The sequence below is a fragment of the Paramisgurnus dabryanus genome, chromosome 13 (genome assembly GCF_030506205.2).
Source record: "Paramisgurnus dabryanus chromosome 13, PD_genome_1.1, whole genome shotgun sequence".
Lineage (NCBI taxonomy): Eukaryota > Metazoa > Chordata > Actinopteri > Cypriniformes > Cobitidae > Paramisgurnus > Paramisgurnus dabryanus.
The window spans coordinates 24,182,772-24,197,987 of NC_133349.1; the positions used below are offsets into that span (position 1 = coordinate 24,182,772).

The 15,216-nt window shown below is 38.8% G+C and overlaps 1 protein-coding gene across 2 annotated transcripts in view; it reads right to left on the minus strand.

The window, feature by feature from the left end:
• zyx (zyxin) overlaps positions 1 to 14,827 on the minus strand; it is a 29,047-nt gene extending 14,220 nt beyond the window's left edge. Inside the window, exons 1-3 of one of the 2 annotated variants that reach the window (XM_065270100.2) lie at positions 14,634 to 14,827; positions 4,664 to 4,889; positions 2,240 to 2,484 (exon numbers count right to left, since the gene is read on the minus strand). In XM_065270100.2, coding sequence (XP_065126172.2) covers positions 2,240 to 2,484; positions 4,664 to 4,883 — 465 coding nt within the window. In that variant the 5' untranslated portion in view covers positions 4,884 to 4,889; positions 14,634 to 14,827. Of the gene's footprint in view, positions 1 to 2,239; positions 2,485 to 4,663; positions 4,890 to 13,774; positions 14,035 to 14,633 lie in introns of those variants that run through there. The other variant, XM_065270101.2, reaches the window with a different exon arrangement.
• Positions 14,828 to 15,216: the final 389 nt, after the last annotated feature.

Genomic DNA, 15,216 nt, shown 5'->3' on the forward strand with positions numbered 1-15,216 from the left:
TTGCGGTCCGCGTAGAACTGACGCGCTGTTAAAATTTTTGCGAGGTGCACGTCAGGCTACGCACAGGCTACGGATAACCTACGCCTTAGCTACGGCGTAGAACTTACACACGACTATAAATCGGGCTTTATGATCCCAGTGCCACGTGGGTACTCTGGTCTGGCACGGGTGACCTCAAATTTTTCGTGGGAATTTGGTTTGCTAGACGTAGTTTGCGGATAGGGACAAAGTTGTCGGTGATTCTTCCTACACTGTAAAATACTTACTTGAAAAAAAGGATGCAAAAATGATGCAGAATCTTTTTAAGTAAATTCAGCATTTTTTTTGGGTATGGTAAAGTCATGCAGTGTGAAACCCCGTCGCCAATCCATCGTGCAGTGTCAACACAGCAACGACTGAACGCTACCCTAGATGAAAATATGTGTGACACGACTACTTTAAAAATCATGCGGTCTGAACTCCGCAAGAAAAAAGACGGGCAGAATGAAACCAACTTCAGTGGTGCAGGGAGTAGTAATAAACAACATGAGAGTGAGAAAATGACAGAATTTTCACTTTTGGGTGAACTATCCCTTTAAAAAAAAGAAAGGAAGCCATATACATCTAGGATGTCATATGGGTGAGTAAATTATGAGATATTTAGTTCATATTTCAGTGAACTATTGCTCTTGTGTTACCGCAGTCAAGAGAAGCTGTCCGTGTGGAAGAAAAGTACTGAAAACAGACAATTCTGCCTCGGTTTATCTCCGTAATAATGTCACAACGTTCATGACAAGTACTTTTTTTTACCATAAATCAAGTCATTAACTAAAATGGAATTCATCCGATCTGATGAAATACAAGGTCTTTTATCATCAACTCCAATATCTTGACGCGGTAACGCAAGAGCAATTGTGCATCTTAAAATAACATTTAGAGAAGATTCATAGCAACTGAATAAAGTTTGTAATAGCTCTATCTTTGCTTACAGTATTATCTGTCTGTATGTCTGTTTGATTGAACAAGGCCCCGTAAGAGTGATGATGCAGCCCAATTACGTCGCCTGTACCGCAATAACATCCATAAATAGAGCCAGAGCTTATATGGACATCTCAGGAGTCAGCACACACACATCTAGTTCTCTTAGGACCAGCGTTTACTGCTGCAAACTACTCCAAAAAGATTTTCTCTTATCCCTTATATGTCCCATTCCCACATTTTACATAATACTTCAAAATGCTGCAAAGCTGTATCAGCCCATAAAGTGTCAGAAAGGAATTAGAAAAAGCACTAATGCGGGGATGAAATTGGGGTCAGTATTAAAAAAACAACTCCCTTTTTAAAAATCTGTCATTATTTACTCACCCATTGTTATTGTTAAAAAAACTATATGACTTTTTTTCTATGAAGATAAAAATAAAATATAAATAAAAATGTCTGGAATGCTCTGTTTCTTAATGGAAACTGGGGTTGAAATAAAGCACCACATAAGTCCATGCAGAGGATCTGCTAGTTTCCAAGTCTTCTGATATCATTTGATAAATATGTGCAAGGAACCGGCTGAACTTAAAGGGGACATTTCACAAGACTTTAAGATGTCAAATAAATCTTTGGTGTCCCCAGAGTATCTATGTGACGTTTTAGCTCAAAATATCTTATAGATAATTTATTACATCATGTTAAAATTGACACTGTGTATGTCAGCAAAAATGTGTCTGTGTCCTTTTAAATGCAAATGAGCTGATCTCTGCACTAAATGGCAGTGCTGTGGTTGGATAGTGCAGATTAAGGGCGGTATTATCCCCTTCTGACATCACAAGGGTAGCCACATTTCAATGACCTATTTTTCACATGTTTGCAGAGAATGGTTTACCAAAACTAAATTACTGGTTAAATCTTTTACATATTTTCTAGGTTGATAAAAGCACTGGGGACCCAATTATAGCACTTAAACATGAAAAAAGTCAGATTTTCATGATATGTCCTCTTTAATAAATTTTTTACTGAACAGGAGTAAAATATTTCAATATTTTGGTCTTAAGAAAGTTATCAAATGACTTCAGAGGATTCAGAATATTTTGCACTTTTAAGGTGCATATTTGGGCATTTCTCTAAATTGACAGCCTCAGTGCTCACTATAATAAACAGCACTCTGGAGAGTCTAAAGAAAGAAAGTCATACGAGTTTGGAATGACATGAACTTTTTTATGGAATAATCCCTAAAGGGAAAAGACTAAAACAATAATGTATGGAGACTTACCTGTGAGGCGACACCTGGACCAGTCTCAGGGAGAGGAGGAGGAGGAGGAGGTGGGGGAGGAGGGAACGAGGCAGAAGGTACAGAGGTAAACTCCTCAGGAGGTGCAGGAAGGGGCAGGTCATCTGCAACCGGGGGTGGGGCTGGGAACGCAGGGACGTCATGAGCAGGGGGTGCGGTCTGTAATTCAGGAGGAGGGGCTGGGAGATCGGCATCATCCAGTGGAGGAGGAGGAGGGGGCGGGAAATCTAACAAACAGAGGTGGTGAATTTTATTACACGTGCAACAATAAAAATGAACAACATGTACTGCACTGGCTCTGTACTTGTACTTTGCACAATGACAATAAAGCTGAATTAAATCTTAAACTTACCCAATGCATAATAGCATCACTCTGCCCTTACTGTATATTTATTCATACATATTGTTTTTGTGAAAAATACATTTTTTTAATACTTTTTTATATGGAGTTTTGAATGTGTCACATTCTGTATTAGTGAAGAAAGAACAAAGCTAAGAAAGTATAATCCAGATCCAGCAGCATACGCCCTAAAAAACTCTTTCAACATTCGATCACAAGTGGTTTCTTGTTTTCTCTTGTGTTTCTATATCATTTCTCTAAATCTGTTTAGAAGCAGTCTGTTGCAATGTTACCCTGAACTGAGACTATTACAACAATGCAATGTTACTTTAATTGCAAAGACAAACAAAGATCAAGTCTAAAAACAGGTAGCATTATCTTTCTCACAGAGCTCATAATAACAGCAACATCCTGTGAGTAAGTTGTGATGAAATGGAATGAAGTAAAACGCTAACTAGCTGCTTTAGTGAAAAGCCTGCAAGTTGTTCCTAAGCTGTACTTGGCTATTAATAACTGTTAAATGTTCACAGGTTGTTTCAAAAATAGGGGTCGACCAATTATCAGCACCAATATTAGACAAAATGAAATGTATGGTTATCAGTTATTTTTAGGGCTGCAAAACGATTAATCGCAAGTTTATCCTTTGCAAAAAAAGTGTGTGTACTATGTATAAGATTCAACGGAGTTTCAAAAGACTCTTAACAATCCCAAACGAGGCATAAGGTTCTTATCTAGTGAAACGATTGTCATTTTTGTCAAGAAAAATAAAAAATATGCACTTTTTAACCACTTCTCTTCTTCCTCCGGCTGTGTGACGAGCCAGCGCAAGCTCTCGTAATTGCGTAATGATGTCGAAAGGTCACGTGTTACATATATGAAAGGCACATTTGCAGATCATTTTGAATAATAAACGGACACGAAGACATTAATTAATATCATTCGACATACAACAACGTCAGAACGGTCCTCTTTCTCCACACTTGTAAACACTGGGGCGTAGTTTCGCATACATCATCCGTGACCTCTTGACTTGATGATGTTTTGCGTAAGGTCACGCTGGCTCGTCACAGGACCGGATAAAGACGAGAAGTTTAAAACGGTTTTGGTTTAAAAGTGCATATGTCTTATTTTTCTTGTCAAAAATGACAATCGTTTCGCTAGATAAGACACATATGCCTCTTTGGGATCAAACAGTGTTGAGTTAAGTGTTGGTGTCCATTAAAGTCCATTAAAATGAAAAAAATCCTGGAATGTTTTCCTCAAAAAACATAATTTCCTCTCGACTGAACAAAGAAAGACATCAACATTTTGGATGACATGTTGGTTGAGTAAATTATCTGAATTTTTTTAAGAAAATGGACTAATCCTTTAATTTTTGCATTCATTTTCTTTTTAACACAAGACATATCTAATCTGTAATAATCGGCATCACCCTTTACAAACACACATTAGTAAACTTGTCAATTAAGAGAAAATCCTTCGCTGCCAATTTCAAGTTTTTCCAGCAATTTGTATATACAATACAATACAAAATCTGTGTATGTTTTGAGGATCGCTCTGAATCTGATATCTAACAAAAGTCCTTAACAAAAATGCAATTATCTCAGCTTTTTGCTCAAAATGTGGTATTTTTGAAGAAACCTACTCATATTTGAGAGTTGATAAAATAAGAACAAATGAAGGTAGGATAAAACAGTTTTTTGTTTGAGAGCAGAGGGTCTGTTCTTTCATTTGATATATTTTATGTTTATATATTTAAAGAAAAACATTTTCTGGAAGGCATTAAACTTTTGTGAAAATAATAAAAAATGCTGGCGCTGGCTTTTTTTTGAACGCTAAGAGTTCATTTAAGTCGCAATACTAAACAATTGCATTGTTTAAGCATACCACCAAAGCAAAAAAAAATGTCTAAACCACTCATGTAAATGATGATCTGTTTGCTGACACGTAGTGGTTTTAAAAGTCTGAGTTTTTCCTGCATGGAGAATTTGGAGGTTGCCCTCTGTGGATTGTCATTTGTAACTGTAGTTGTGGCATTACATCAGCTTTCAAGAAAATAGTCTCACCTTCACAAATAGTTGAAGGGGGTGGGGGCATCTCTCCAACTCGTCCAATTACACCAGTGCTTATAAACGACGAGGGTTGTGATTGAGTCGCCTGTCCTTTGGGGCGTGGAGGAGTGACAGACGCAAACTTTTTGGGTTGGTTGTAGAAAGAAGGTGCGGTGACTTTGAGGGAAACCGAGGAGGTTACCATAAAGGGTTTGCTGCTGCTGGAGTCAGCCATCTTGATCTGAAAGTGATGTAGGGAAAACATGTCATTTATGAGCAAATAAAGACGAAAAATTACAGAATCAGATTACTTTAACCACAACAGCATTTTTAATGCAAACAAGAAATTGTAATTCAAGACCACTGGGAGAGATCTAGGCTGTGTAGTTTGGCAGAACGGCATATGGAAAATCTTAACATTTTGTCAGTGATGTGTAGCTTGGTGCCTGAATCGGTTTTGTCAGTGTTAAACCGATCCTTTAGAGAGCAGTCCATCTGTACGCAAGTTAGTTAAACATCTGGGTAGCATTTCAAAGACCTCAACCACATATCATAAGTTTTTAAAAGGGCTGAACATGACCAGGAAATTGATCAATGTTTGTGAAGTTGTCAGGAACACATTTGGCAGGAACACAAGTTAATACGTTCACAAACTTTAATAGGATGTTAAACAGATGGTTATGATCTGTTCCACTAAGTTTTACTGTAACTACAGGGAAGTAAATGCATCACAATGAATGAGCTTGTTCCTGTGTTTTAAAACAGATCTTACAGCTTTAAACCTTCTTTAAACTACATTTACAATAGACAGAACATTCAGTGTCATCTATATAACTGTACACCCTAAAAATGCTGGGTTATTGTCAAAAAAAGACAAGCCCAGCTATTAAGTCAAGTATAAACATTTTCTGGGTTAATTTAACCCAACGACTCATCGCTTTCTGACCCAACATTGGGTTGAAAAAAAACAGCATTACTTTTACATCTCTTTCCTGAGGTAAACCAGAGAAATCCTTGAATAAGGTGCCAAGATTCTCTTTTCATTTCAACTTTAATAATTTCATTACTGTGTTGTTGAGCCAGGTACACATGTATGTGTGCAGTAGTATAGCTCCTCATCCACCTCATTTTGAGCTGGGAAAACCCTGTATTACTTCCCTAATATAATCTCAGGTACCTTTTTTGTTATCTTATTTGACTAGTTTCATATCCACACTTTGTTTCAGATCCAGATAATGGTTTCAACTATAAGCCTAAAGATAGCCGATGCCAACAAAGTTGCGCAGACTGTGAGGTCTGCTCACAATGCCCCTAAGCTGGCTGCATCTGATTTCAAAATTGCACTGGCACACCAAATGGAGGGCGGCCAAGCAACGCATCCATTCTGTGCCTGCGTGAGATAACTTCGGTACCAGCAGGTGGCAGTACTTGCCGTTCATTATTCAACACGAAAAACTGGAAGAGCTACTGACAAAGCAGCGCTCGAATACCAGTTGCACACAAAAACTCGCTCACCAAAGATGGATTTGTGATATATCTTTAATGTTTTATGAGCGATATCTTATAATATTTACATATTTAAATGAAATATGCAAAAAAATTAGATAAGCGTTCTGTGCATACTTCATTTTTGGCTTGCTTATTCACTTCTGTTTTCTTCTTGTTCACTGGTTGGTAAAGGTGTCACGATTTCGATTTTAAATCGAATCGAACCATGACATTAGAATTGAAATTAGAATCAAATCGTGTCATTAGAATCGAAAATGTAATCGAATCGAGGATTTGGAGAATCGTGACACCCATACTGGTTGGCTATGCTGAACACCTAATCAGAATGACCCGAATGCCATACGAGCGCCACCACCAATCCGGCATGGTGAATCGGCAAAAAAAGACCATGGTGACTTACTGTAAAGGACAAAATATTTAAGTCGGATAACGCTCAAAACATGCCCTACCACTGACTTTCAGCTTGGTGTGTACCGTGCTTAAAGATCACATAACACACACCATTTCAAAATGTTAATCTTGTTTTTATATAGGAGTAGTATACTTTATATGTCCACCAAGTCTTTTGTGTTTTATTTATGAGAGACAGAACAGTTTTTCTGTAAAAAGACTAAGGTGTACGGTGGGCGGAGCTAGACAGTCATTTAGATGTAACGGGTACCCATGTTCGAAAAAAACTTTCCGAAACAGATGCTCAACTGTTTTTTTGACACTTTGCATCTGTTTAGCATGAGGATTACAATTCTTAAACTGTGTTAATAAGTCAAAATGCATGAAATACCATTAACCCCCCCAACACAGCAGTAGAGGAGCAACTGACTATCCAAGTGCCCGTACAGCATTATTCAAACTTTCATAAAAACCCACTAGTTTTCAGACACAGATGTAGAAATGCACAAAGTGGTACACTTTTTGAAGAATGTCATTTCTGTTTTATACACGTGTGCATGCAGGAGTGAGCTCTCCAAGCTGGGGTTAACATGGCTGAGGTCAACCTGTGGTTTTCTCCTTATGAGGCTTTGGTGTAATAGTCAAGTGAGCTGAAGTAGACACAGTTCAAGTGCTTTAAGACATGTGGATGTGATATACCGCAGGAGTGCTCTAGTGGCATGAGTTATGCCCAAATATTTACCTTAAGCATGTTTGCCATTTGAGCCGACATTACCTCATTCCCCATGTCCTGCTTCTGCAGCTGCAGCTCTCATTTGACCTTGTGACTAAGTCAAACTGTTTTTCCTTTGTAGTTTTTGTAATACAACCAGTAAACCCTAAGACTTTAACTTTGATTAGTACGAATTACGAATGAGGGCATCAGCCTCAGCCTTTCCTAGCCAATCAGCTTACTCCTTCAATTGTTACCTCTTGAGAGATACTTTATAACGCAAGGAAAATGGCTCTGTATCTTTAACAACCCATGACATGATTTGACAGGCCATAATAGGGGGATCAGGCTAGAATAACCAAAACATGTGTTCAGTAACAGCTTGTGGGGAGCAAAAGATAACATCTGAAAAATGAAAATATCAATTATTAGATATTTCCTGATTTAACTTGTAGAAATAACATGGGTCACATTGTATATATTCTGAAACCACCCACCCTCAGTCTAAACTTACTGGTAAATGATTTTTATTGAGGGGGGTGATTATGGATTGTTTAGCATTTGAGTTCCCCACTAAACCACAGCTTGGAAAACATTTCAAGTTCTGGCATGAACGAAAGAGGTCTGGTGCTCACAAACATTGCTAAAATATCTTAAATCACCTGACATGAGGCACAGATCCATTCTGTCCTGATTCGTGGCTGATTTAAGATGTTTTTCTAATGGTTACAGATGCTTTGATGTGATCTACCGAACCATTTCCATATCTAAAGAGATCTTAATGGATTTTAAAGGAACCATATGTGAAACCACAAAATTTAGGGCAAAAAGAGAGACTGAGAGAGGGGTTTAAGACTATTTTTAGTAGAGAGGCACCCACATGTAAAGTGCAAATTCTTCACCTTTTTCTTCTGGTTCAGTTTAATAATGCAGAGGTGCATGAACCAATGAAATATACAAGACAGAAGACATGCCACAAACCCTTAAATAAAAAAAAAAAATCATTTTTGCAGCTCCTTGACATCTGATTCTTACTCTTACTATTATTACATGAAAAGTGTACCCTTAGGCTTTGGCATACTCAAAGCAAAAACAAAGATCGAATTAGTGTCATTTCGAGAAGAAAAAACTGGTCATCACAAAGGTGTTTTCGAGTTTGTTTTTGTTGGTTCAAACTATCTACCAGTGAGAAATAGGAGGAAAAATTGCACCAGCTACGAAACCCATTCTAACTGCCTTGGTTGAACATAATGACATAATAGGTGGGCGTGACTTGGAGCTCTTTCCACTTCGTCAAATGTGTATTTTCTGATTCATTTCTTGATCTTCGTCACATATTATACATTGAACGCACACTTGTTTTAGCCCCCATTTTTTATGGGCTGAACTCAAAGATCGAAGTCTTATTCAAATATACACAAAAGACCTATTTCTCTCAAATATTTTTCACAAATCTGTCTAAATCTGGGTTAAGCTAGGGCAACACCAAAATGTGAGAAACCACAAACATGATAAAAAAAATTGACGATTTAACACGTTTGTTCCTAGTTAACTCAACAACACGAGTCTTAGCTGAAAACACAGGAAATCTCACGGAGATCTTGTGATGTTTCTCACAGCCGAAAGTGCCTTTACAGTAAACCAACATGGCAAACAACGGGCATAAAGAAATGTCATTAATACAATGGACTGCTTTTTACATTTCTGATGTCCATCTCACTTTGGACTGTGCCCGCTGCGCCATGTAGTTGTTATGGTTTCATCTTTCATCAGTTCACTTGGTATCTTTTCGTTTCATGTGACAATCTACGGCGTGCGTTTGTCCTGGGTGTTTCTCCCACACAACAAGGGGGCTGTTTACACTTGGTTTTAAGATGTGTTTTCATCGATCGGATCACAAGTGGACGAGAGAGACACATTACGTTTACACCTGGTATTTAAATCCGTCTCTTTTGTCCACTTTCGACCGCATCTGTCCTGAATACTGTGAGGGGGTGGTCTGTGAGACGGTGGGCGAGTCTCTCTGCTGTCATTCAAACGCGAGCGGGAGTAATTAGGAGTTTATATGGACGCAAACTTATATTATGTCGGAGCCCGCTGCTTGTTTAGCAAGTAAACATGCTGCACAGAGTTTTGTAAGTTTATTTCTTGGAGCTTTCTCTGAATTTTCAGCGCAATTGATGAAATCGGATCGCGCAACTTTCACGCTTTCAAAACGAAACTACGGAGAACACCCGCAGTAGTTTTATCAATGAAAGGCTAAAAATAGCGCTGTTCACCGTATGTTCACGCCAGAAGTCAGAAAAAGATGTAAAACTTGTGTTTAATACCTCAGATTAGATAAATGGGCGGAGAGAAGGCGGTCGCGTGTGGCTGTTCGAACACATTCAACCACATTGCGTTCCGCAGCTCCAAAGCGATCCGATCGAAAGTGGCTTCGACTACCTCTGGATGTGGTTGAAAGTGGTCGAAAGTGGACGCGTTCAAAACGTTTTGAACACCGTTTACACCTGGCATTAACGTCATCCACTTGTGATCCGATCGACGAAAACGCATGTTAATGCCAAGTGTAAACAGCCTCAATGTTGAATAATGTTGAATAATTTGCGATCGGAGCGGCCCGGACCTGATTCTGAGGAAATTCAGACGCTCTTAACGCACCGCACACGACAGTAAAATCTCTCATAAGAAAATCGGTTCAACCACAAAGATGATCAGATTGTCGTAAAGGGGAAAATTGGCCCAAAATTTTTTGCTTGTGGCCCAAAAGCTTGTGGTGTGTGTACCTGGCTTTAGTGAGCACTTCTCCTTTACTGAGATAATCCCTCCACCTCACAGGATTTTCACACATTGGTTTCCTTTAGTTCTAAATGAGAGCTATCTCTCTACGTTGAGGTCACCAGCTGCCTGTTATTTTGGCTTGTTTTGTCGTCATACACGGCAATGGGTAAAAATGGTTTGAGTACATTGCTAGACTACCTTCGAAAATTGTAACAGTAGGCAATTCAAACCTGTCTAAAATTTCAGGGAAAACAAAGTGACTTGTTAACCACTAGTAAAGCTCCAGCAAAAAAATTGGTTCTGATCAAGCCATCACTTGACACACAGTAAGTGTGTGTGTGTGTGTGTGTGTGTGTGTGTGTGTGTGTGTGTGTGTGTGTGTGTGTGTGTGTGTGTGTGTGTGTGAGCGTGTGTGTGAGCGTGTGTGTGAGCGTGTGTGTGCGAGCGTGTGTGTGCGAGCGTGTGTGTGCGAGCGTGTGTGTGAAAAGAGAAACAGCTGCAATATAAAGATTCCAATGTTCTTACTCATGTGTCTGCATTTCATCACTTCATCAAAATGACTAAGATATAAGTTTGACTGTTTTTTCATTGGTATAGGAGAAATGAAGACCGAAGCTGAAGTAGGTTCTTCTGATTCTTTCGGTCCGGACCAAAAAAAAGAGACATTTAATCTTAGTTCACTTAGCATTTGCACTCCATTTTTAACACTGAACGAAATGCATAGCGATAAGGTCGAAACCTGATTGATCAGCTTTTATGGCACGTATTTTATACAAGAGTTTTAGTCAAACCTGCCGATTGTGAACACACCCTTAATACTGTGGCTCCACGCAGCCTACAATGCAGCCTTGATAGATACTGTGGTCTGTTTTGTGAAAAACTTCATAACTATCTGGAGATCAGTACATGAGACATGCAAATTCCCTGACATTACATTGTCTACACACACACACACACACACACACACACACACACACACACACACACGAGGAACCAAATAATGGGATATGTAGAAATTGCAGAGTGAAATTTCTACTGTGTTGACAGTTGAGACTGCCGATAGGTAGACAGCTCTTTATCGAAAGTCAAACACACAGCCATAAAACAAAAGAAATTTGTCATAGTTCCTCTGTGGTTTCCTATGGCTATAATCTGCAAATATTTTACACTGCAGTTTTCTGGCTTCTTCTAGAGATGACCTCATCTTAGCTCTAACATGTCTCAGGGTTGCTGCAAGTACAATGTAGAATTTTTTTTTAACTATGCAAGGACTGTTGTGTAAATGTACTTGTACAGCCGTCTATGTAAAAATCTGTTTGTTTAAGGGTCGTTCACACTTACAATAATGTTATGTTAATTTGCTTGTGTGCCGCAGTACTCACGCAAATCAATTACCTTTAATGGCATTAACAAATACTGTAGATTTCCTTTACTAAAAACTTGCAATTGTTTACATCAGTGAACGTGTGAATATTCTGTTCTTGTTGCCTTTACAGCAGCTATAACCAGCTGATCTTCTCCTCAGCATGCTGCGTTCCGTATATCTTAAAACAGTGAAACTAGCTTGTGTTATCGTATCATCATCTCATCTATTGCCGTGGTCAAGGTGATAGATTAAAAACATTACGTACTCAACTTCATTTGTGGTGGTATCGAAATTAGTCAATTGTAACTGTGAAGTGCTACTGGTGTTGGTTTCAACTACTGAAATGTTGGTACAATGACGACACTGGTTAGGATAAGTTGTAGCTTTATTTCTATAACTGTCAACCACTCTTTGCTGAGCTAATCACTGTCCAACAGCACAGTTTGTGGTGCATTTCAAAGGTCTTGTCACCCATGACATCACTGATGATGAACAATGACTAATATGTTAGTAATTTCCTTTCCTAAACCCAGCCCAACAAAAAGTACAAAAGTACAACTAGTTTGTTGGCCCGCTATGTTAGTATATGGTACAGTGACAGTTCGCTTTACAGGAGCATACTGAAAAACACGTGACACGTCCACATTGACTGGGTTATTCTTGGTATCAAAGATAATTTACCCAAGATGCGCCGCTGCTAAAGCTACAAATAAGCGAGATCGCAATGGTCAATATGGTCGCTCTAGCAAAGAAAGTCCCACCTTCCGGGAAAAAGAGCCAATCGTCAACCCTTAAAGAATGACATAATCTAGGGGAGGGGCTCTGTATAGACTTGCATGTTCTTTGCTAGAGTCCCAGCCGATTGTTTGCGCATGCGCAGTATCTGACAGGTCTTGCCTTAGGCAGCATTCCAATGTGGGAAGCATCAAGGGCCGAAGCACGTCCAAATCCAATATTTGCTTTACTTCCTGTATCCTGAAACACCTTCATCAGGTCGATTTTTAAAGACAGCATAGATGTATCCTTCGCTGCTTTCATTGTCCCACAATTCGATGCGTGTGTGCAGGAAATGTGATTGTTCGAGCCTGGTGGGGTTCGAGGCAACAAGTGAGCTGCCGAAGCTTTAAGACAAACCCCTTGTTGGTATGAATACAATCCACACCGATAGCATAATTGTATCATAATTGGGGAAAGGTCACATAATCTGGGTCATAAAGTGACTTAGCACACTTCTTAATCAACACATTTTTTTTTATAAAGGAGCAAGCGAAAACAGGTGGACGTGTTACAATAGTTTACCACGGTTTGAAGTTTCTTACTACATCTTACTAACAGCAATATGACCAATGTTTAATAAAATGTGTGATTAACGTTATTTTTTTATTATTTCAAGTAATTGTATGTCATTTAACAAGCAATTATGTAAATATGCTCTGTTTGCGGTTGCCAAGCAACGTAGCAACTTGACTAATTAGCATAAAAGAACCAGGGGCACATTTCAGCATTTTACAAACGCTTCTACGGCAACTTATCAAATCAGAGCAACTATCCTTTGTATATATAATGCCATCTACTTCCTTAACGTTGTGTTGCGTTGAATATTGCATAACTTAGGAAAAAAATCGCTTTACAACAAGATAAGGTTATGAGTTTCTCTCCTGGCAAAATCTCTATGGAAAATACAAAATCACACTGGCGTCGCCTAAAGCCAAGGCCAGCGACCCCCTTTGTCATCCTTAGGGACTCCACCCAAAGTAATCCTTCATTCATTCATAGCATTCCCCACTCTAGAGTGAACTGACATTGAAAGATTTAACATTTGTAAAGTTGTTCCTGGTGTTCGCTTATCATGCCCATTGCAAGCTAAAACATGTTGCTTTCACCTTATATGGATATCTGACTGGAAACCTAGTGACACGAGAGATAAACTCCCCTTGAACGTAATAAAAAAGTGAACCGAAGACAACCATTTCTTATTATGTTGTCCAGCTCCGAATCTAAACACGAATGCATAAGGAAACGTTTACTGATTTTATTAACATAATACACGTTACTGATAAACACAATTAATGCCCCACCCCTCTTACTTCACACCAATTAAATACACAGTTATGTGACAAATATCTTAATTCTGAAAATGTATCTATAAAGATACTATGAAACATCTTCACAGCCAAAAGCAGTTTAAGCCACACAACCAACCAACATATGATGATGATACACTCACATTGTACAACACAACACAAAACAACGTGATCAAACACGGCTTGTGGCATCGACAGAAAAGTATACCGCTATTTCTGTGTGGCAAAGCGCTGGCATTAGATTTTTTTCATGTATATAAAAGATACAAAATAAATTCACTTACCAGTCGTTACTTCGGGAGACGTGCAGCTAACGTTATGCCAGCAACCAATTAGATTTTTTAAATCTTAGTAGTCCCTGCGATATTATTGATAAACCACCTTCTTTAACGCTTCTTATCTCTTAATGTAAATCGCGTTATGATGCTGACTTGGCTTTAGGCATCATTCTGTTGAAATTGTTCTCTTGCTCTTGCTCACCACTGAATCTGATCCCTATCCGCATGAACTTTTTCCTAATGTACCGACTCTAGACACACACTTCCGGTTTCAGCTTCCGCATTCTCCTGACCGCTGGAGGCGGGACAAATCCGTGGCCAATGATGACTACACTGCTGATAACAATCTACATGCTGTCAACTCCAAGAATATGCGAAGAAAAAGGCCTTACGCAATTCCCAAATGGTTCAGTAAGAGACATTTATATTATGATAATTGTGGCTAGTTGTCACACGCTAACACACGAATATTTCTCAGGGGGGTAACGTTATTTTTCAATTTTTTTTCATACACTACCATAAAATTTTAAAAGTCAAACAGAGAAGAGTTGTTATTTCTGTGGGGGCACTATAAAGTGGAAATGGACATTCAATTTAGTAAAAACCTTGCAACGAAATATAAAGAGCAAAAGTTGCATAGACAATGTACATGCAAAAAATTCTGAATGTGAAAAATTAAACGGTTATAAAATAAAATGAATAAATAAAAGTAAAATGTCCAATACAAATAAATTGCCCAAAATTATTATTATTATACCACACAGATATAAATGAATACCACTGGACAGTGATCTTTATTTATACTGTATACCTGTATATGCCAAACAATAGGTGCCTAGTTCTATAGAAAACAGCTTCGTCTTACCTTTCTGCTTGTCTCAATCTCACTTTTTCTCTGTGTCCCTCTTCCCCACTTCTCTCTCTCTCTCTGTAGGCTGTGCAAATCAGTTTTCTGTATAATAATTTTTCTGCTGTCTCAGATGCACAGCTGTTGAGTCCTCCCCCTACATCTCTCCCTCCAAACAAGTTCTGTCTCGCTTGACTTTCGCACAGGTCCTGTGTATAACAAACCTCTCTCTCTTTCTTTCTCCTTCTCACCCCCATTCTCTCGCCCCCTTTGGATTCTTCAAACATTCTTTATTCTATGACATCAGCCCTGCCTGCCTTTCCTTGTAAGGGCAGAGTGGGTGAGTAAGTGATTGAGAAAGACAGCCGGAGAGAAAGAGAAAAAGAAGGAGAGATACAGGAGGTTGGGGGTTGATTAGATACAGACCCAGGTCTGGTTGGCGGTACACGGAAGAAAGAAGAGGAACACGCAGTGCTCAATGCTGCAATCTAACTGACACCAAAACCTCGCTCGAAACACTTCCAAAGTCAAGTTAACTTTAAATAGCAGTGGTCAACCTCTATTTTCCACCGCAGGTTTTAACTTATTCGAAACAAATAGG